At 43.8% G+C, this 21,903-nt stretch overlaps 1 protein-coding gene across 1 annotated transcript in view; it reads right to left on the minus strand.

The window, feature by feature from the left end:
• The window catches only part of LOC134352535 (sodium- and chloride-dependent neutral and basic amino acid transporter B(0+)-like), a 73,452-nt gene that overhangs the window by 33,801 nt on the left and 17,748 nt on the right, over nt 1-21,903 (minus strand). Inside the window, exons 3-6 of the mRNA XM_063059797.1 lie at nt 20,947-21,078; nt 15,614-15,779; nt 11,578-11,625; nt 3,406-3,538 (exon numbers count right to left, since the gene is read on the minus strand). Coding sequence (XP_062915867.1) covers nt 3,406-3,538; nt 11,578-11,625; nt 15,614-15,779; nt 20,947-21,078 — 479 coding nt within the window. The remainder of the gene's footprint in view (nt 1-3,405; nt 3,539-11,577; nt 11,626-15,613; nt 15,780-20,946; nt 21,079-21,903) is intronic.

The raw sequence follows: 21,903 nt of genomic DNA on the forward strand, positions 1-21,903 counted from the left end.
AATAGAATAGGAGAATGGGCAAAGAACTGGCAGATGGAAAATGTGTGGTCACACACTTTGGTAGAAAAAATAAAAAGGTAGACTATTTTCTAAATGGAGAGAAAATTCAAAAATCTGAGTTGTAAAGGGGACTTGGGAGTCCTTGTGCAGGATTCCCTAAAGGTTAATTTCCAGGTTGAGTCTATGGTGAGGAAGGCAAATGCAATTATAGTTTTTGTTTCAAGAGGAATAGAACATAAAGGCAAGGATGTAATGTTGAGACTTTATAAAGCACTGGTGAAGCCTCACTTGGAGTACTGTGAGTAGTTTTGGGCTTCTTATCTTCGAAAGGATGTGCTAACACTCGAGAGGGTTCAAAGGAGGTTCATGAAAATGATTCCAGGATTGAACAGCTTGCCTCATGAAGAGTGTGTGTTGGCTCTGAGCCTGTATTCACTAAAATTCAGAAGAATGGGGGGTGACCTAATGGAAAGTTATTGAACAGTGAAAGGCCTCGATAAAGTAGATGTGGAGAGGATCTTTCCTATAGTGGGAAAGTCTAGGACCAGAGGACACAGGCTCAAAATAGAGGGGTGTCCCTTTGGAACAGAGATGAGGAGGAATTTCTTTCGCCAGAGATTGGTGGATCTGTGGAATTCGTTGCCACAGACTGCTGTGGAGGCCAACTCTTTATGTATATTTAAGGCAGAGGTTGATAGATTCTCGATTGATCCATGTATGAAAGGATATGGGGAGATGGCAGGAGAATGGAACTGAGAGGAATAATGCATCACACATGATGAAATGGCAGAGCAGACTCAATGGGCCCAATGGCCTAATTCTGCTCCTATATTTTATGGTCTTATTATTTGTTTCTCTCCCCTGCTTCTTAATCTCCTGGGAATTTTGAGCATTTCTGCTTTTATACAACATTTGAATGTTTGATTAATCTTCATTTTGAGTATTTTTCTCATCAGTTTTCAGACAGCAGTACATTGAAGAAATGATGGAATGTCAGGAGCTACCTGGCTCGGGATGCCATTTACAGCATCTGGGCTCCCAATGCAGATGTGAACATGTGTGGACTCCTGTAGGCACCATGTGGCACATTATTGGGGTGATCAGCGGTGGCGATGATCAACTGTGGCCAGAATTGGCTGAAACTTCACCGCCAACATCACTTTCCACAAGCCAATGCTCATTTATCAATATCTCATAAAATCATGGCATCTATAGCACAGCAAGAGGCCATGAAGGGCAGAAGTAAGAACTTTAGTTTAATGGTACTTTCCAACTCGACAATTGTCATGTGTATGATTCTTCACTTATGGAACTGCTCAATGTGATGAGGGTCTCTGCCACCATCTCCCTTTCAGACTGATATTTCCAAGCCCCACCTTTCACTGAGTCAAATCCCTCTACCATTACTTGCCCCAAGTTATTTCTGTCCTTAGGAATGAAGCTTGATTTTTCTTGTTTATCATGTGAAGCATCTTATAATTTTATACAGCTCACGTTAACAAGCACTTGAGTTGTTTGATTTCCAAGGAAGCAAATGCATTCTCGAGCAGGGGTTTCCAACCTGTGGTCCATGGACTCATTTGTTAATGGTAGGGCTCCATGGTATAAAAAAGGGTTGGAAATTCCCATTCCAGACAGTCTCTCTCATAAGCCTCATCCCCAGAATATCACACATTATCACATCCTCCCTACCTGTTGCTTCCTGAACTTTACACAAGATCCTAAATCTGTGACCTAGCTCATGTTCTATACAGGTCTAGCATGTCTTTCCTGATCCCTGTGTTCTATGGTATGACAATTAAGGGTACGTAATGACCTGAAGTTAAAACAGAAAGTCTTGGAAAGAGTCAACAGGAGAAGGACATCTGTAGAGGGAGAAACACATTTCAGATCAATGAATATTTCATTCAAATCTTTCTTTAGATCCACCTCTTGTAATGTGCCCCACTTTATCTTCTCATACTCCTTGCCCACAGACCAACTCAATGCAGAAAGACTTCTTAAAAATCTCCAAACTCACTGAAATGTTTTTTTAAAGACTTGGTTCTCTTGATTTCTTTCTCATATAGTTGTGATGAAAGAGCATTATTATGAAATGTTAACTCTGTTCTCTCTCCATAGCTGCTGCCTGACCCGAGTATTTCCAGCACTTTCTATTTTAATTCAGGATTCAAGATTCAAGATTGTTTAATGTGAATTCCTGTACATAAGTGTAAGCAGAATGTTATTCTGGATCTGATAAAGAACACAATGATGATGATGATGATAATGATAATAATAATAATAATAATAATAAATATAAATACATAAGATAGTTTATAATAAATACTGTAGATTGATTATATGCACATAAAGTGATATTATGGGAGATAATAAATTAATGGTGGAGTTAGGTGGTGGAGGTTTTGATCAGCATTACTGCTTGGGGAAGGTAACAGTTTTTGAGCCTGATGGTATCGTAAGGATGCTACGTAGCCTCCTCTCTGATGAGAGTTGTATAAAAATTCAATGAGCAGGCTGTGTGGAATCCTTCATGATGTTACTTGCCCTTTCCCGGCAATTTGCTGTATACATGTCCTGGATGGCAGGTAAACTGGTGCCAATGATGCGTCAGGCATTTTGACTGCCTGCGTGTCCACTACAGTGCAGGATTCATACCAAGCAGTGATTGCTAGGATGCTCTCTACTCTGCATCGGTAGAAGGACGTCAGTAAATTCCAGCTCCCCTCAGCCTCCCCAAGAAGTAGAGGCATTGGTGAGCTTCCTTGACTGTGTAGGATGTGTTCTGGAGCCATGAGATGTTGTGTATGATATGTACTCCCACAGTTTGAAACTGCTTGGAGTTTTATTCCAGATTTTCTGAGTTTGTTTTGCTTTCTAATCATATTAACTTGGATTTGAAGTCCAAACCTATCTGTCCTTGTAACCTTTCAGTATCCTATTATAAATTGTTTTGTATATTGTCTTGCCTTATTTGTCCTTGCAAAACACATTACCTCACTTAATTTCGTTTCCCTATTTTCTACCAACAAAGATACATACTTATTTGTAAAAATAAATTAGTGTCAGATGCACTCTACACCTCAATCCTGCTTCACCATGCAACAAAACCAGAGCTGCTCTGACCGTAACTCATATTACAGGTCCCTGTCAACCCCTGGTAACCTCTCACCTCTTTGCTAATGAGGGATTATCTACCTTGGACCAGGTACCTCCATCCCTGACCTTTGACTGCAGATGAGTTGATTGACTGCAGCCTTCTACTTCCTGACCACAAGCCACTACAAAATATGGTGGGCTGTCTATCGGTCTCATCACAACGGTTCACTTTGTCTTCTAGTACACCTTTCCTTCAGCTCAGTTCAAGAAAAAAATTCCATGTAAGGACCTTCAGACTAAAGTTACCTTTCCTGAAGATTTGATTCCTTTAGAAACTGCGACAAAAACGATCAGCCAGGCTAGGAGGAGGCAAAGGGCCAAATCCCAGTTTAAGTTTCCAGTATGATTGATTGAAGGTGAGCGTCGTAAAACTTTCTCACTAAATGAAGACAAAAAACTTTAGGATGAGGGAGAATTGGATGCATTCACTTACTCAAGAGTTAATTTGCAAGAGGAAACTAGAAATGGAATAATATGTCAGCAAGGAACTAAACATAAAGGCAAATGTAATTCATTCTTGTTCGTTCTTTGTGAGCCAATCAAATGTGCATTGGAACTGGAGTAGAGCAGATAATATGCGTTTGTCAGAGAGGGGTAGGCAGATGACTAAGACAGGATAATCTCACCTAGCCAGTGAAAGCAGGGAAGACCCTGGGTCTAAGGACTGGCCAACATTGGAACACCCTTTGGCATTGCCTTCCAGGATATTTCTCTGGAGGAAGGCTACTGATACACAATTCCCACTCGAGCCAGTTGAAACTGAGGGGTGGGAAGGAGGTTTGTGGAGAAGGCTGGATGGTCTTGCGAACAGCTTACACTTCACAAGCTACACATGCCTCCCCTTCTTCTGTGTATTTTAAAAGTTGGATTTAACCTAACCTATTCTTCCAACCTGGACTCTGAACCTAACTCCTCCTCAATCCCATGTGACCTAACCTTTCGCATCAGACTACCATGTAGGACTTTGTCAAAGTCTTTACTGAAGCACATGTAAACAATGGCCACTGCCCTACCTTCATCTATTCCTTTAGGTACCTGTTTGAAAAACTCCAAAATACTTGTCCATATACAAAACAATGGCCTTAACTACCCAAGTGTTGGTAGACCTTGTTGCTCAGAATTCTGCTCCCGCCTCCACGGTAATATCCATACAACTGAGTTCAGATTCACCAGCCTATAGTGTCTGACTGGTCCTTGTCATTCTTCTTGAACAATGGAACATTAGTCACCCTTCAGTTTTTTGGAACTTTCTAGTTGCTCATGATGAAACAAATATCTCTGAAAAAGCCTCCAGGGTTCTTCTCTGGACTTCCATAAGATTTAGGGATACACATGGCCATATCCTGGAGGTCTGTCCACTGTAATACACTTCAAGGCTGCAAATATCACTTTCCTCATAATATGCAAATTATCCAAGACTTAATTACTTGTTACAGCACGACAAGTCTAGCTACAGTATTGTCCTTAATAAACACCATGGGGGAAAAAAGGCATTAAAAGTCTTAGATATTTCCTGAGTCTGCACAAATAGGTGGACCTGATGGTCTTCAACAGGATGTAGTCTCTCCTTATTCATCCTGTTACTAGTAATATAATAGGGATCACCTTGCACCCTACTTGCCAAAACCATCTCATACCCTCTTTTTACCCTCCTAATTTCCTTCTTAAGTCTTGTCATAAACATTTTTATATTTGAGGGATTGATTTGAACACAGATGCAATATATAAGACCATAAGACATAGAAGCAGAATTAGGCCATTTGGCCCATCAAGTCTGCTCTGCCATTTGATCATGACTAATCTATTTTTGCCCTCCACAGCCCCCACTCCACGACATTCTCCTTGTAACCTATGAAGCCGTGTCCAGTCAAGAACCTATCAAGGTCTGCTTTAAATACACACAATGACCTAGCCTCCACAGCTGCCTGTGGCAATAAATTCCATAAATTCACCACCTTCTGGCTAAACAAATTTCTCTGCATCTCTGTTTTAAATAGGTGCCCGTCTATCCTGAACCTGTGCTCTCTTGTCCTAGACTCCCCCACCATGGGAAACATCCTTTCCACATCTACTCTGTCTAGGCCTTTCAACATTCAAAAGGTTTCAATGAGATCCCCCCCCGCCCATCCTTCTAAATTGCAATGAATACAGACCCAAAACATTCTTTGTGTGATAATCCTTTCATTCCCAGAATCATCTTTGTGAACCTCCTCTGGACCCTCTCCAATGCCAGCACATCTTTTTGAAGATGAAGAGCCCAAAACTGTTCATAATACTCAAGGTGAGGGCTCACCAGTGCCTCATAAGGCCTCAGCATCACATCCTTGCTCTTGTATTCTAGACCTCTTGAAATGAATGCTAACATTGCATTTGACTTCCTCACCACTGACTCTGCCTGCAAGTTAACCTTTAGAGTGTTCTGCACATGGACATCCAAGCCCCTTTGCATCTCAGATTTTTGGATCTTCTTCCCATTTTTTTAAATAGTCTACACATTTATTTCTTCTATCAAAGAGCACAACCATGCATTTTCCAACATTGTATTTCATTTGCTACTTTCTTGCCCATTCTCCTAATCTGTCTGAGTCCTTCTGCAGCCTACCTGTTTCCTCAACACTACCTGCCCCTCCATGAATCTTCGTATCATCCGCAAACTTGGCAACAAAGCCATCTATTCCATCATCTAAATCATTTATATACAACATAAAAAGAAGTGATCCCAACACCGACCCCTGCAGAACACCACTAGTCCTTGGCAGCCAACCAAAAAAGAATCCTTTTATTCCCACTTGCTGCCTCCTACCAATCAGCCAATACTCTAACCATGCCAGTAATTTTCCTGTAATACCATGGGCTCTTAACTTGGTAAGCAGCCTTATATGTAGTTCCTTGTCAAAGGCCCTCTGAAAGTCCAGATATACAATATCCACTGCATCCTCTTTATCTATCCTACTTGTAATCTCCTCAAATTCCAACCGGTTCACCAGGCAGGATTTTCCCTTAAGGAAACCATGCTGATTTTGTAACATACATCAAAGTTGCTGGTGAACGCAGCAGGCCAGGCAGCATCTATAGGAAGAGGCGCAGTCGACGTTTCAGGCCGAGACCCTTCGTCAGGACTAACTGAAGGAAGAGTGAGTAAGGGATTTGAAAGTTGGAGGGGGAGGGGGAGATGCAAAATGATAGGAGAAGACAGGAGGGGGAGGGATGGAGCCGAGAGCTGGACAGGTGATAGGCAGAAGGGGATACGAGAGGATCATGGGACAGGAGGTCCGGGAAGAAAGACGGGGGGGGGGAGTGACCCAGAGGATGGGCAAGAGGTATATTCAGAGGGACAGAGGGAGAAAAAGGAGAGTGAGAGAAAGAATGTGTGCATAAAAAAGAGTAACAGATGGGGTACGAGGGGGAGGTGGGGCCTAGCGGAAGTTAGAGAAGTCAATGTTCATGCCATCAGGTTGGAGGCTACCCATACGGAATATAAGGTGTTGTTCCTCCAACCTGAGTGTGGCTTCATCTTTACAGTAGAGGAGGCCGTGGATAGACATGTCAGAATGGGAATGGGATGTGGAATTAAAATGTGTGGCCACTGGGAGATCCTGCTTTCTCTGGCGGACAGAGCGTAGATGTTCAGCAAAGCGGTCTCCCAGTCTGCGTCGGGTCTCACCAATATATAAAAGGCCACATCGGGAGCACCGGACGCAGTATATCACCCCAGTCGACTCACAGGTGAAGTGATGCCTCACCTGGAAGGACTGTTTGGGGCCCTGAATGGTGGTAAGGGAGGAAGTGTAAGGGCATGTGTAGCACTTGTTCCGCTTACACGGATAAGTGCCAGGAGGGAGATCAGTGGGGAGGGATGGGGGGGACGAATGGACAAGGGAGTTGTGTAGGGAGCGATCCCTGCGGAATGCAGAGAGAGGGGGGGAGGGAAAGATATGCTTAGTGGTGGGATCCCGTTGGAGGTGGCGGAAGTTACGAAGAATAATATGTTGGACCCGGAGGCTGGTGGGGTGGTAGGTGAGGACCAGGGGAACCCTATTCCTAATGGGGTGGTGGGAGGATGGAGTGAGAGCAGATGTACGTGAAATGGGGGAGATGCGTTTAAGAGCAGAGTTGATAGTGGAGGAAGGGAAGCCCCTTTCTTTAAAAAATGAAGACATCTCCCTTGTCCTAGAATGAAAAGCCTCATCCTGAGAGCAGATGCGGTGGAGACGGAGGAATTGCGAGAAGGGGATGGCGTTTTTGCAAGAGACAGGGTGAGAAGAGGAATAGTCCAGATAGCTGTGAGAGTCAGTAGGCTTATAGTAGACATCAGTGGATAAACTGTCTCCAGAGACAGAGACAGAAAGATCTAGAAAGGGGAGGGAGGTGTCGGAAATGGACCAGGTAAACTTGAGGGCAGGGTGAAAGTTGGAGGCAAAGTTAATAAAGTCAACGAGTTCTGCATGCGTGCAGGAAGCAGCGCCAATGCAGTCGTCGATGTAGCGAAGGAAAAGTGGGGGACAGATACCAGAATAGGCACGGAACATAGATTGTTCCACAAACCCAACAAAAAGGCAGGCATAGCTAGGACCCATACGGGTGCCCATAGCTACACCTTTAGTTTGGAGGAAATGGGAGGAGCAAAAGGAGAAATTATTAAGAGTAAGGACTAATTCTGCTAGACGGAGCAGAGTGGTGGTAGAGGGGAACTGATTAGGTCTGGAATCCAAAAAGAAGTGTAGAGCTTTGAGACCTTCCTGATGGGGGATGGAAGTATATAGGGACTGGACATCCATGGTGAAAATAAAGCGGTGGGGGCCAGGGAACTTAAAATCATCGAAAAGTTTAAGAGCGTGAGAAGTGTCACGAACATAGGTCGGAAGGGATTGAACAAGGGGTGATAAAACAGTGTCGAGGTATGCAGAAACGAGTTCGGTGGGGCAGGAGCAAGCTGAGACAATAGGTCGGCCAGGACAGGCAGGTTTGTGGATCTTGGGTAGGAGGTAGAAACGGGAAGTGCGGGGTGTGGGAACTATAAGGTTGGTAGCAGTGGAAGGGAGATCCCCTGAGCGGATAAAGTCGTTGATAGTGTGGGAGACAATGGCCTGGTGCTCCTTAGTGGGGTCACGATCGAGGGGTAAATAAGAGGAGGTATCCGCGAGTTGTCGCTGTGCCTCGGCAAGGTAGAGGTCAGTACGCCAGACTACAACAGCACCCCCTTTATCAGCTGGTTTAATAATAATGTTAGGATTAGTGCGGAGGGAGTGGAGAGCAGAGCGTTCCGAAGGAGTGAGGTTGGAATGGGGACAAGGTGCGGTAAAGTCGAGACGGTTGATGTCCCGTCGGCAGTTGGCAATAAAGAGATCCAGAGCAGGCAGAAGACCAGAGCGGGGTGTCCATGAAGAAGAGGAGGGTTGAAGACGGGAGAAGGGGTCATCGGTGGGGGTGGAAGAGTCCTTGCCGAAGAAGTAGGCTCGGAGACGGAGACGGCGGAAGAAAAGTTCCGCATCATGGCGAACACGGAACTCGCTGAGGTGTGGGCGAAGGGGGACAAACGTGAGGCCCTTACTGAGGACAGAGCGTTCTGCCTCCGACAGTTGAAGGTCGGAGGGGATGGTAAAGACCCGGCACGGATGAGAGCTGGGATCAGAGGGGGGAGGGGGGAGGCTGGTGGTGTCAATGGAGAGGGGAGGGTTGGGGTGATTTTGTCCTATCTTGTCCTGTGTCACCAAATACTCCATCACCTCGTCCGTAACAATTGACTCCAACATATTCCGAACCACTGAGGTCAGGCTAACTGGTCTATAATTTCCTTTCTGCTGTTTTCATCCTTTCTTAAAGAGTGGAGTGACATTTGTTATTTGCCTGTGCTCTGGCTCCATGCCAGAGTCCAATGATTTTTGAAAGATATTTATTAATACCTCCACCATCTCTACCACTACCTTTTTCAGAACCCTAGGGTGTAGTTCCTCTGCTCCAGGAGACTTGTATACCCCTAGGTCCTTTAGCTTTATGAACATCTTCTCCCTCGTAATAGTAATTGCACTCACTTCTCTTCCCTCACACCCTTCAACACCTGGCACACTGCCAGTGTCTTCTACAGTGAAGACTGATATAAAATACTCATTTAGTTCATCTGCCATCTCCTTGTCTCCCGTTATTATTTCTCTGGTCTCATTTTCTGGCGGTCCTATATCCACTCTCTCCTCTCTTTTATTTTTTATATATTTGAACATGCTTCGATACTGTTTGCTAACTTGCTTTCATATTTCATCTTTTCTCTCCTAATGATTCTTTTAGTTATTCTCTCTAGGTTTTTAAAAGCTTCCCAATCCTCTGTTTTCCTACGAATTTGCTCTCTTTTGCTTTTATATTAGGTTTGACTTCCTTTGTCATGCATGGATGTACTATTTTGCTATTTGAGTATTTCTTCAGCTTTGGAATACATCTATCATGTTCCTTCCTAATTTTTCCCAGAAACTCACATTGCTGCTCTGCTGTCATCCCTGCCAACACTTCTTTCCAATTTCATTTGGCCAAATCCTCTCTCTTACCACTATAATTTTCTTTAGTCCATTGACATACTGCGACAACAGACTTTCTCCCTATCAAATTTCAAGTTGAAGTCAATCATATTATGATCACTGTCTCCTAAGGGTTCTTTTACCTTAAGCTCCCTAATCTTCTCCAGTTCATTACATAACACCCAATCCAGAATAGCTATCCAACATATGTTTCATTTTTTTTCATTACCAGAGCCTCAATATCTCTCATCAGCTAAAGTTCTCTGATCTTAGTATGCCTATCCTTTACTTTAAAAAAACAGGCTGCCCTAGACTCTTGATTTGACCCTTTTAAAAACCATCCTCTTGCTTTTAATTAGAGTCACCAAGTTGACCTTCCCAAATGCCCTCAAAGCTGGCCCTACTCCACTCCAACTTGTAGACTTGCTCTTGTTTTTGTTACCATAACTATTTAAAATCTAATAAATGTTGTGGCCATTGGACCCAGAGTTCATCCCAGCTGTCACTTCCGTTACTTGGCACACACGTTCCCGAGGAGGAGGTCTACTATTGCTTCTTCCTGAAAAACTCCTTCTATAGAATGCAAGAGGAAACTGTCTTTTACCTCATGTTGTATGGACAGGGACAGGGAGTGAGAGGTGTCAGAGGTACCAAAGGTTAATTTGCAGGTTGAGTCAGTGGTGAGGAAGGCAAATGCCATGTTTGCATTCATTTTGAGAGGACTAGAATACAGAAGCAAAGATGTAATGTTGAGGGTTGTAATGGAATGTTGGCGTTTATAGTTAGAGAGTTTACATTTAAATGCAGGAAGGTTATGCTGCAACTGTACAGGGTGCTGATAAGGGTGTACCTGGAGTACGACATGCAGTTATGGTCTGCTTACTTGAAAAAACATATATGGGTGTTGGAGGGAGCGCCGAGGAGATTCACCAGGTTTATTCCGGACATGAAGTGGTTAGCCTATCAGAAGAGATGATATGCCTTAGACTATACTCACCAGAATACATAAGAATGAGAGGGATAAAATAGGGGCAGGAAGTTGTTTCCACTTGTATGTAGGTAAGACTAGAACTAGGGAAAATAGCCTGAAGATTTGGGGTATTATATTTAGAATAGAGATGAGGAGGAACTGTTTTCCCAGAGAGTACTGAATCTGTTGAATTCTCTGTCCAGGGGAGTAATATAGCTATGTTATTGAATAAAATTAGGGCACAATCTGATGGATTTTTGCATGGTGGTGAAATCTAGGGTTATGGGGAAAGGGCAAAATAGGCTTAATGGACCAGATGGTTGACTCCCACTCCAATTTATTTTGTTTATAATGTTCTTATGTGAGGTCAGGAGAGGTTCCATTCACATCCAACATCAGGAAAAGAGGAATGGAGGATAAAGTTCCAGCACATGAAATGCTCCTGCTTACTGCCTGAGGCTCTGGCCCATTGCGACTCATCAGTATGCGTCCCTGCTCACTGGGGTCCCAGTCTCCAGTTGGGTATGTTATGCTTCTGGATTTAAGATGGGGGGTTAAGATTTAAACAATATCTGAGGGACAACAAGTTAGCACAGAGGCTCGTAGCAAGTGAACAAACTGACAGTGGAAGTACAATCACAGCGTTTAAGAGATATTTAGACAGGTACATGGATTGGAAAGCTTTAAAAGGATATGATTCAAACACAGGGAAAAGGGACGGTCTCAGGCAGGTTGATCGGTATTGACAAGTTGGGCTAAAGGCTGTGCTGTGTGACTCTATGGATGCTGGCTCACCAGTTCTTGAGGAAGCCCATGACAATCCTCCCAAACCCCACCAGAATCTCAGCGCAGATCTATATGGATATTGCTCCATTCGTTCATCAGATGGCACATTCAAATCCACCAATGAGCAATCTCTGTGGCTGCATTATTTATACTCACTCCCAGTAGATTTCACTTGCTGACTTTGTAGTGATTCTATTGGCGCACGTTTTGTTTTGAATTATTTTGTAGCCTCCAGTTGGCAAAGAAACATTGCAAATGAATTCTGAAACAAAAGAGCATAAGAGAATCAGCTTAACTGCCCCACAGTAAGAAGCCATTCAGTACATTGTGTTCCTACCCAGAACACACTTTCTTAGTCATATTCTGACTAACACCACTAGCAAGGCTAGCAGTTACTGCCCATGGTGGTGGCGAGCTGCCTTTCTGAACCACCGGTACACCTGTCGTTGCCAAAGAGTCCCAGGATGTTTCTCCCGCATTATATTTCCAGTATAATTAATTTCTAAACACACTGATCAAATTGCTATCAGCAGCATTTGCAGGAAGCTACTTGTCATTCTAGTCAAACATTTAAAGCAAATTCTAACTGCACCTGTTATCTTCAGCTGAGAAGAGCTCTGTTCACTGTGAATGACGTGTAAGGAACAAAATCACAATCCTACACTTAGCGAATCTTTAGCTTGTCCAATATTGATACTATATTTCAGACATCAAAGATTTTCAGATATTTATTGAAACAGAGGATATGAGCTAGTGTAGGTAGGCAAGCAACCATAATCTCACTAAATTATTTATAGGAAAGCTACTGGAAGGTATTCTAAGAGTCCAGATAAATTAGTATTTGCATAGACAGGGACTGATTAGGAATAGGCAACATGGTATTATGCGTGATAGATCATATCTAATCAATCTTGCAGAGTCTTTCAAGGAAAGTTACTAGGAATGTTGATGAGGCAAGGCAGTAGAATGTCTACATAGAATTTAGCAAGGCCTTTCACAAAGTGACAAATGGTAGGTTCGTCAAGAAGGTTCACTCACTTGTCTTTCAAAATAAAGCAATAAATTGGATTAGGTATTCACTGGGGAAGCCAGAGAGTGGTAGTAGGTGGTTGCCTTAGTGACTGGTGGCCTGTGACTAGTAGCGTGCTGCAGGGATCTGTTGTGGTTTGTTATCTGTATCAGTGATCTGAATGATAATGTGGTTAACTCGATCAGCAAATTTGTGATGACACCAAGACCGGGGTTGTAGTGGACAGCAAGGAAGACTATGAAAGCTTGCAAAGAGCTGGAAGAATGGCAGATGAAATTTAATTCAGACAAGTGTGAGGTGTTGCAATTTGGCAGGACAAACCAGAGTAGGACCTAGACAGAGAACAATAAAGCACAGAGTGGTTTGGTAGAACAGAGGGATCTGGAAATAAAGATCTGTAATTCATTGAAAATGATGTCACGGGTAGATATGGTTATAAAGAAACCTTTGGCACATGGGTCTTCATCAATCAAAGTATTGAGTACAGGAGTTGAGATGTTATATCGAAGTTGTATAAGACATTGTTGAGACCTAATTTGGAGTGTTGTGTGCAGATTTGGTCACCTGCCTATAGGAAAGACATTAATAATATTGAAAGAGTGCAGAGAAAATTTACAAAGATGTTTCCAGTTATAAGGCAAAGTTGAACAGGTTAGGACTTTATGCCTATAGCATCAAAGATTGAGGGAGATTTGACAGAAGTGTATAAAATTATGAAGGGTATAGATAGAGTAAACGCAAGCAGGCTGTTTCCACTGAGGTTGGGTGAGACTAGAACTAGTGGTCATGGATTAAGGGCGAAAGGTGAAATATTTAAGGGGAACATGAGGGGGAGCTTCTTCACTCAGAGGGTGGTGAGAGTGTGAAATGAGGCTGGCGAAATGGTGGATGCGGGTCTGATTTCAATACTTCAGTGAAATTTGCATTGGTACAAGGATGGGAGGGGTATGGAGAGCTATAGTCTGGGTTCAGGTTGGATGGGATGTGAGAGGTTAATAGTTTGGCACAGACTAAATAGGCTGAAGGGTCTGTTTCTGTGCTGTGGGGCTCTGTGAGTCCGTAAGTGACAGAGCAGACACAGCGAGATGAATAGCCCATTGTTTCAATTTCTTACACTGATTTGTTTTATCCCCTCATCAAAGATATAAATACTCATAAAAATGTTGCATATTTTTCACCCTTTTGAAATTTCTCATTGTTTTCAACATCTGTTAATGAGTGTTATCTATAACAGAACATAGAACATAGAATAGTACAGCACAGTACAGGCCCTTCGGCCCACATTGTTGTGCCGACACTCAAACCCTGCCTCCCATATAACCCCCCACCATAACGCTCACTAACAATGTTGATCCCACCAAAAGGTGACATCAAAGGTCACCTAATGAAACCAATTCCCTCTCCTCAGCCTTTACAGGTCTGATGTCATCCCATAAAGCTGAAATGAAGTTATGTAAAGAAACTGAATCCAAGGGCTATTGAATTCAAAATTATACCATCTTAGGCCTTGAATCCTCCAACTCTACACTAACCATGTAGAATTACAATTTTTTGATGTGTTTCATCATAACTACATGCTCCTTCCTCTGGGTTCATCCTGTTAAAGCAACACACTATTCCATTTTCACATCAGTGAGATCCTCCCGGAAATGCCAATCGTGAATGGTTTGCACTTTCTGTTTAACTATGAAGTTGAACTGAGTTAGATATCAAGAAGGCCAAACATGTAACTGTACCTAATCATCGTTATGTGTTGGAACTGTCAAAAAGATTCATCAGACTATCCTAGAGTTATACCTCCTGTACCTAATACAGTAGCCACTGAGTGTATGTCATGGTCTTCTGCTGCAGTAGACCGTCCACTTAAAGGGCATTCTGCACACTAATCTTATAAAGCATGATCATTACTGGTGCCTTCCAGTCAGTTTGAATCAGTCTGGCCATTCTCCTCTGCCCTCTCTCGTCACCAAGGCAATTTTGCCCACAGAGCCGCCACTCTCTGGATGTGTTTTTTTTTGCACCATTCTTTGTAAATGCTCATGACTGTTGTGTGTGAAACCAGGACATCAGCAGTTCCTGAGATATTCAGGTCACATCATCTGGCACCAACAATCATTCCACCGTCAAAGTCACTTAGATCACATTTCTTCCCCATTCAGATGTTTGGTGCAAACACCAAATGAACCCATTGAACCTCTGAAAGCTTTTATGCATTGAACTGCTGCCACATGATTGGCTGATTAGATATTTACATTAACGAGCAGGTGTACATGTGTGCCTGATAAAGTGGCCACGGAGGGTAGTTTTACTTCATCAGAGAACTCCAACATGGATCAACAGCACTGAAAATAGCCCTTCAGCTCAGTGACCCATGCTGACCATCAAAACACCCATGATCAACACTTCTAATCAATCCCACTTTGGTTCTCTCTATGTCCGAGCAGATACAGTGAGACAACTTCCTTATGTCAGTCTCATCCATTCATCTATACACAAGGGGCAATTTACGCCAGCCGATTACTGGCTAGCACATTGCTGGAATGTGGGAGGAAATTGAAGCACTTGATAGAATCCTACATGGTCACGGGGAGAACATGCAAACACCACACAGACAGCACTGGAGCTCAGGATTGAACACAGATCTCTGTCTCATCTGGGTCTGGCATAGGATTGTAGAAACATGGAGAACTGTAGCACAGAGCAGCCCTTCAGACCAATTATTCAGATTGAAGAGTTTACCTAAAGGCAGAGTTTGGACAAACTTGGATTGTTTTTTTAAATTACTTTTGAGCATCAGAGACTGAAGGGAGACCCGATAAAAGTGTATAAATTTTAAGAGGCACAAGAAAGGTTGTCAGTCTCTATTCCAGGTGGAAATGTCAAATAGTAGAAGATACCAGTTTAGCTTAGATGGAGAAAGTTGAAAGGAGATATGCAAGAATTTTTACACAGAGAGATGTCAGTGCCTAGGGGAGATGGTGGAAGGAAGTATGTTGGCAGCATTTAACAAACATTTAAACAGATACATGAACAGACAGAAAACGGAAGGAGTGCACCAGATGAGATTGGCATCATGGTTGGTGCAGACAAGGTCCTGTCTTGTGCTTACTATTCCATGCTCTATGTTCTATATCAAGCAGACGTGTCTAACAGTTAATATATACATTACCTCTGGCACAGGATACATTTTTATCCAACCAGCTGGAACAGTTGTCCCATGGCAGGGGGTATTGGAAGGAGGAGAACAGGTAGAACAGGCTGTAGCTGATGATGATGCTGTAGTAGATGCTTTGAAGTACTGATAAAATAAATGCCAGGATCCCCAAACCTTCAACCACACACAGAGAGAAGTATGTTAGAACTAAGTATTCACCAACTTATGAATGAGATTGGCGCCAATGTGGTCTGTAAGTTTTCAGACACTTGCACCTAAGTAGCTCTTTTTATGTTAGTATGACATCAAAAAGCTTCTTGCAACAATTGAAGTGTAGTTCATTTGCAATATATACTGCTACAGGTTCTCAACTAAATAAAACCTATAAAAGAGCACATACATTACAGCAACATACATCAAAGTTGCTGGTGAACGCAGCAGGCCAGGCAGCATCTATAGGAAGAGGCGCAGTCGACGTTTCACGGCCTGAAACGTCGACTGCGCCTCTTCCTATAGATGCTGCCTGGCCTGCTGCGTTCGCCAGCAACTTTGATGTATGTTGCTTGAATTTCCAGCATCTGCAGATTCCTGTTGTTTACATACATTACAGATAATCTTTCTCACTGATGGTGTTTGAAAGAAGGGTATAGAGCAGGAAGTTGCCCAGCCACCTGTACCATCATGACACAGACTGGGGCAGGCTCAGAGTGCAATTGTTCATCTGAGGTACACCACCCTAGAGAGCACGGCACTCCCTCAGTACTACCGCTAAACACATCTTCTCTGAGGCTCTGGTATGGAAATTAAATCTGCAATCACAAGAGTACAGCTGACTGCCTGTGTCAGTGCAATGGTCCCACACTATCAGAGAATAGTTGCTGTAGATCTAGCCCTGCAGCTCATGAGAGGGAGGCCTCTCTGCTGGAATAGGTCAATGGTAAATACTGTCCCCCTGAGCCTGGTCCTGATGGGAACAGAAACTATCCTGTGAATGAAGGCAATAAACATCAATCAGACATAAGGACCAGCCCTACGCTCAGGCTGATGGTATGTGCCAGGGACATGCTGGAGTATTTGCCTCTCAGGAAAAGTGTAAGGAGAAGCTGATCGTTAAAATCAACTAAAAGACAAAAAGGAGCATGAATCTAGGTGACAGTAGACTGAAATAAGGAAAGTTTCTGTTTTCTTGAGTCCTCTGAAGAGTCGACTGAATGGCCAACAGTGACGTCTGCTGGGAATGACAGAACTATTATGCATATTGTGGTGAGAATTTGACCACAGACGAGAAGAGCTCATTTATCTCAACTGGGCTTGTTGTTTTTATTGCAACAAGCACAATAACAGACAGAGTGCAATAGCTCGGTGAGAACCAACTCAGTCACATACAGACAGGGAGGTGATTATTAAACACCTTGATTACACTCAGGGTGGCACACAAACACACAAGCGAACAACTGTAACCACTCGGTATTTACCAATGGCTGCGCTAGGCTGTGACATGCTGCTGGTGCAGGGTGATGCTAGAACGCCTTGCGGGGGGGGGGAGCTAAAATTGTTTCGTCCCCCTCAATCTCTGTGACCGTGTCGGCCAGCAATGATGGTGATGTCAGGCGAACGTGCTGCCGATGGCGCTCTGGTACCAGCGTCTTTACAAAGGTGTGGAGAGCAAGCTTTTCGTGGACTGTGGGAGGGAACTGGGGGTAGCCACGTTGAGCAGTGGCAAAGATCCCTAGGATTTCTTGCTGGCTGCTGCCCAGTTGTTGCCTCATTGCTTCCTCTGATGGCCTCTGCTCGAAACGCCACTCTGGCACTGCTACGAGGGCATTTGTAGTCATGCTGCTCAGCGGCGTTAGGTCGAGGAGGGCCCGCAGGGCATCGCCCTCCAGTGCCAGGACAAGGTGTACCACCATCTTGGTGGGACTCCACCTGCTGAGCCACGTAGAAAGCTTGGCTTGCACCAGGTAGGGCTCCAGGCAGCCGGTACTGTTGTACCTGGGGAGCTTCAGGGTGGACCTTGTGGCGTCAATTGCCGAGTCCCGTTGGTTTTCCTCTTGCTCAGGTAGCGTTGGTGAATCCTGCTGCTTGCCTGAACTCCTGTGGCAGTGGTATCTTGAGCTCCCTGGTGTGGGCTGCGATGGAGGCAGGTGATGCGCTCTCCCCGGGTTGGGGAGCTTGGTAGACTCGTCCCATTGGGATCCAGTGGGAAGCCACAATGCTCGGTGTCCAGATTCTCCCTCCAGGTTGGCATCCTGTCATCGGGAGCCCGGCCCAGGGGTGTGGAGGAGGCATACTACTCCATTCTTGACTTATTCCTCGGGTCTGAAGGTGCTCCATCCAACGTCATAAGACCATAAGGCATAGGAGCAGAATTAGGCCATTCAGCCCATCGAGTCTGTTCCGCCATTCCATCATGGCTGATCCCGGATCCCTCAACCCCGTATACCTGCATTCTCACCACATCCCCTGATGCCCTGACCGATCAGGAAACGATTAACTTCCGCCTTAAATATACCCACGGACTTGGCCTCCACCACAAGCTGTAACAGGGCATTCCACTGATTCACTACTCTCTGGCTTAAAAAATTCTTCCTTACCTCTGTACTAACAGGTCGCCCCTCCATTCCGAGGCTGTGCCCTCTAGTTCTGGATACCACTACCACAGGAAACATCCTCACCACATCCATCCTATCTAGTCCTTTCAACATTCAGTCGGTTTCAATGGAATTCCTCTAAATTCCAGTGAGTACAGACCCAAAGCTGCCAAATACTCCTCATATGTTAACCCCTTCATTCCCAGAATATTTTATTTTGCTGTCAATTTCTAATCCCGTTCCTGGCATCAATGTGGTGAGCATTTGGGCCATGATGACAGATGAGAAGAGATAATTTATCTCACCTGCTGTTTTTATTTTGTGACAAGCACAATAAAAGACAGAGTGCAATAGCTCGGAGAGAACTAACTCAGTCACATACAGACAGGGGAGGTAGTTATTAAGCATCCCGGTTACAGTCAGGATGGCACACAAACACACAAATGAATAACCGTGTAGCCTGAACAAAAATAGATGAACTTGAACATCTCACCATAACTCTGCTCAACACGCACACAGCGAACGCATTTCAAAACAGAAACGATATGTAATGCTGGCCACTAGGAATGCTGGGGCGAACTGTCGACCAAGCCCCCGGAGCACCACAATATCATTCCTTTGTAAAAGACTATTTTCATAGAATTGCCAACTGCTAGAGTTGAAGCTTTTTAATAATAAGCAGCAAAACAAAATAAACTGCTCAAGAAACTCAACTGATCAGGCAGCATCTATGGAAAGAAATGGACAGTTAATGCTTTGAGCAGAGGCATTTCATCATAAAGGTGGGCACTGTGGCTTATAAACCCCTAACACTGAAAGTAGCCAACACAGTCATGTTGGCAAGAATATTGGAAGAAATAGCCTAGGATGGGATACAGGATGAACGTCTCTCAATCTAGTTATTTCTCCTGTTTGATTCTGTTCCACAATGGTTGGAGAAAGTCTGGTTAATCTTCATCTGGTCAGGAAGATAACAAAGAGATAACTTGGTTATTTGGCTACAAAAGCAAACTACTGCAGATGCTAGAAACCTGAAATGAAAGAAAAGATTAATAGCTGAAAATACACAGCAGATCAAGCTGCGCCTGCTGAGGCAGAAATAGATAACATTTCTGGTGGATGACAGCTCATAGCAGTGAATGAAAAATCTGGTTCTCTCTTTTCAGAAGTTGTGAGATAAACTACTATGTCTAGCTATCCGTCCCGAAGAAGGGTCTCAGCCCGAAATGTTGACTGCTTATTCATTTCCATAAATAGGTTCAATAGGTACTTTTAATGTCAGAGAAATGTATACAATATACACCCTGAAATTCTTTGTCTTTGCAAACATCCATGAAAACAGAGGAGTACCCCAAAGAATGAATACTGCCTGACCTGTTGATTTCCTCCAACACTGGGTGTGTGTTACTCTGGATTTCCAACATTTACAGAATCTCTTATGTTTATATCTAACTATTTCTGTTGTTTATATAACCATTGTGGTTAGATATCTAATGTTAGCCTCTTTTTAACTTTGCTGATGTGCTATCTCCCTGGCTAGGCATCACTAGATCTCACTGTTTCCATTCTCACCTGGCTAATGGCTGCCATGTTGTAGGCAAATGTGATGAGGACTGAAACTCATTTGACTTCTGAATGAGTGAGTTTCGTGCCTGCCTGACACAGGCGATGTGGTCCTGGTGCACTGGGCATCTCATTATAGAACCCTTTTGCAAAACTGGTCACTACCAATGGCTGTAAATGTACCTTGACAGTTCTGATGGGCACCATGGGACTGTGCCTGATTTGGATAGTTACAGAGGGTAGGCCAGCACAAGATTGGAGGGGGGGATGTTCCATAATATGTGGGAAAAGAAACAGTTAACTGGGTCAGGAGTCTTAAATATTAACTCTGTTTCTCCTTCTATAGATGCTGCCAGACTTGTTGAGTGTTTCCAGGATTTTCTGCTTTCAGGTAAGTTTTCCAGCATCTGTGGTGTTTTAGTTTGATTCTTATAATGTGTCACTGTTTCCATGGAGATCTATAGGTGTAGTTATTACATGCAGGATTCTCAGAGTTGTTTGATGATCGGAAAGATCCCATACCCAGCTGTGCTTCTGAACTTACATAATGTCCTAAACTTTCCAAAGGTGCATATTAGTCCTCCACAGACCTGCTTTGCCCATGGAGACTGAATTGGCTGAAGTGGCAGAGCCCTATTTACCTGCAGGACCTTGTTCATCAATAAGCCCCTCTTCATCTGGAGGACTTTGTGCCTCCTGACCTCCTGTCAAATGAGTGGGGAAAACAAGCCCCAACAACAAGCCGGCTGTGACAGGCAGAAAAACATTGCCCTCTGCCAGAGACAACAAGTTCTTTAGATGCTTCACAATGTCCCAGTATTCAAAACAATTAAAAATAAACATGTAAAATGTAATGAAGTTTTTAACAAAAATGTAAATCATCTAATTACATTTAAAACATATTTAAATGTTTAAAACATTAGGGAAATATAACAATTAAAAATCTAGGTGCTCTCCTTTACAGCCCTGAGATTTCAATGCAAATGAAGATGCTCCTGAACGCTGTGCCAACATTACAATTCTCGAGCAACCTCCCCTGTGCAAAGGCTGCATAATTCACTCTACTGAAAGACTCATCATAGCAGAGCACCGCAAGGGATCAGCAGTTGGAAAGTCCGTGGGTCAGAGACTGGACCTGCTGGTACATGCTGATTAAAAGAGCTCAGTTGTATTGTCTACACATTAACCTTGTAGAATGGGTACAACTTTCCACACTTCCAGAGGTCCCAGGCTGGCAAATTGTCCCAAAGCAGTTTCCAGGAAGACCAGTGGCACTCCGGCAATTGCCATCATGATTGTGTAGGGAATGAGGAAAGCCCCTGGAAAACAGAGAACAGCAGGGTAAGACAGCAGCATTGACATCAGGGTGATCAGTATGAAAGTGGTATTTATTAAATTCAACCAAATATCACCACATTTAATACCTGGTTTCTGTCCTCAAGTCCTCGTCATTTGTGAAACATGCAACGCTGTTTCATTTCCAATTGCACTGGACAGCCTCCAAACTACGCACATGTGAGTACACTTCAAAGGGGTGTCAGAGGGAAGCTGTGTATGTGATCCCAGCCTGGAACCGCTCAATGTGTACACGTATCAGTTTCAAATTACCATGGACATAGTGAACTCCAGTAGCCAGGAGGCTGGCAGGGGATCTATAGAAGCACTCTGGGATGGGTTATTGGGCACTGCAATATGAATTACAACATTCTCAACACTGAGGCATACACCCAGCCTACCCCACAGCTTCAACCGAAGCTTTGTCCAGAGATCTGTGGAGTGAGTCTCGTGCCTACACATTCCAGGTGCGATCAGTCTGTGCGGATGAGGCAGAAGTGGAGGCAGGAAGCAGGTGTTCTCCCAAATGCACTGCTTCCTGCAGATAACGAGATGGATGGGACATCTGTGTATTCGATTCACATGATTTTTGAGGCTGGTTTATCGGGGGGGGGTGTCCTCCAGGGAATAAACAGCTTGCTTGTAAAACTAGATTAATGAAGCTGTACAATCATCAGTGGCCCAAGGTGAAGACACCTTCCATCACTTCAACAGCTCAACATAGGGTTTATAATCACCCGCATTTTTAGTCATCCCTTTGAGGTTTGCCACCTTGTGATGAGTGTTCAGTTCAGAAAGGGAGATACCTT

This window comes from Mobula hypostoma, chromosome 10 (genome assembly GCF_963921235.1).
Source record: "Mobula hypostoma chromosome 10, sMobHyp1.1, whole genome shotgun sequence".
In the NCBI taxonomy this organism is placed as follows: Eukaryota; Metazoa; Chordata; class Chondrichthyes; order Myliobatiformes; family Myliobatidae; genus Mobula; species Mobula hypostoma.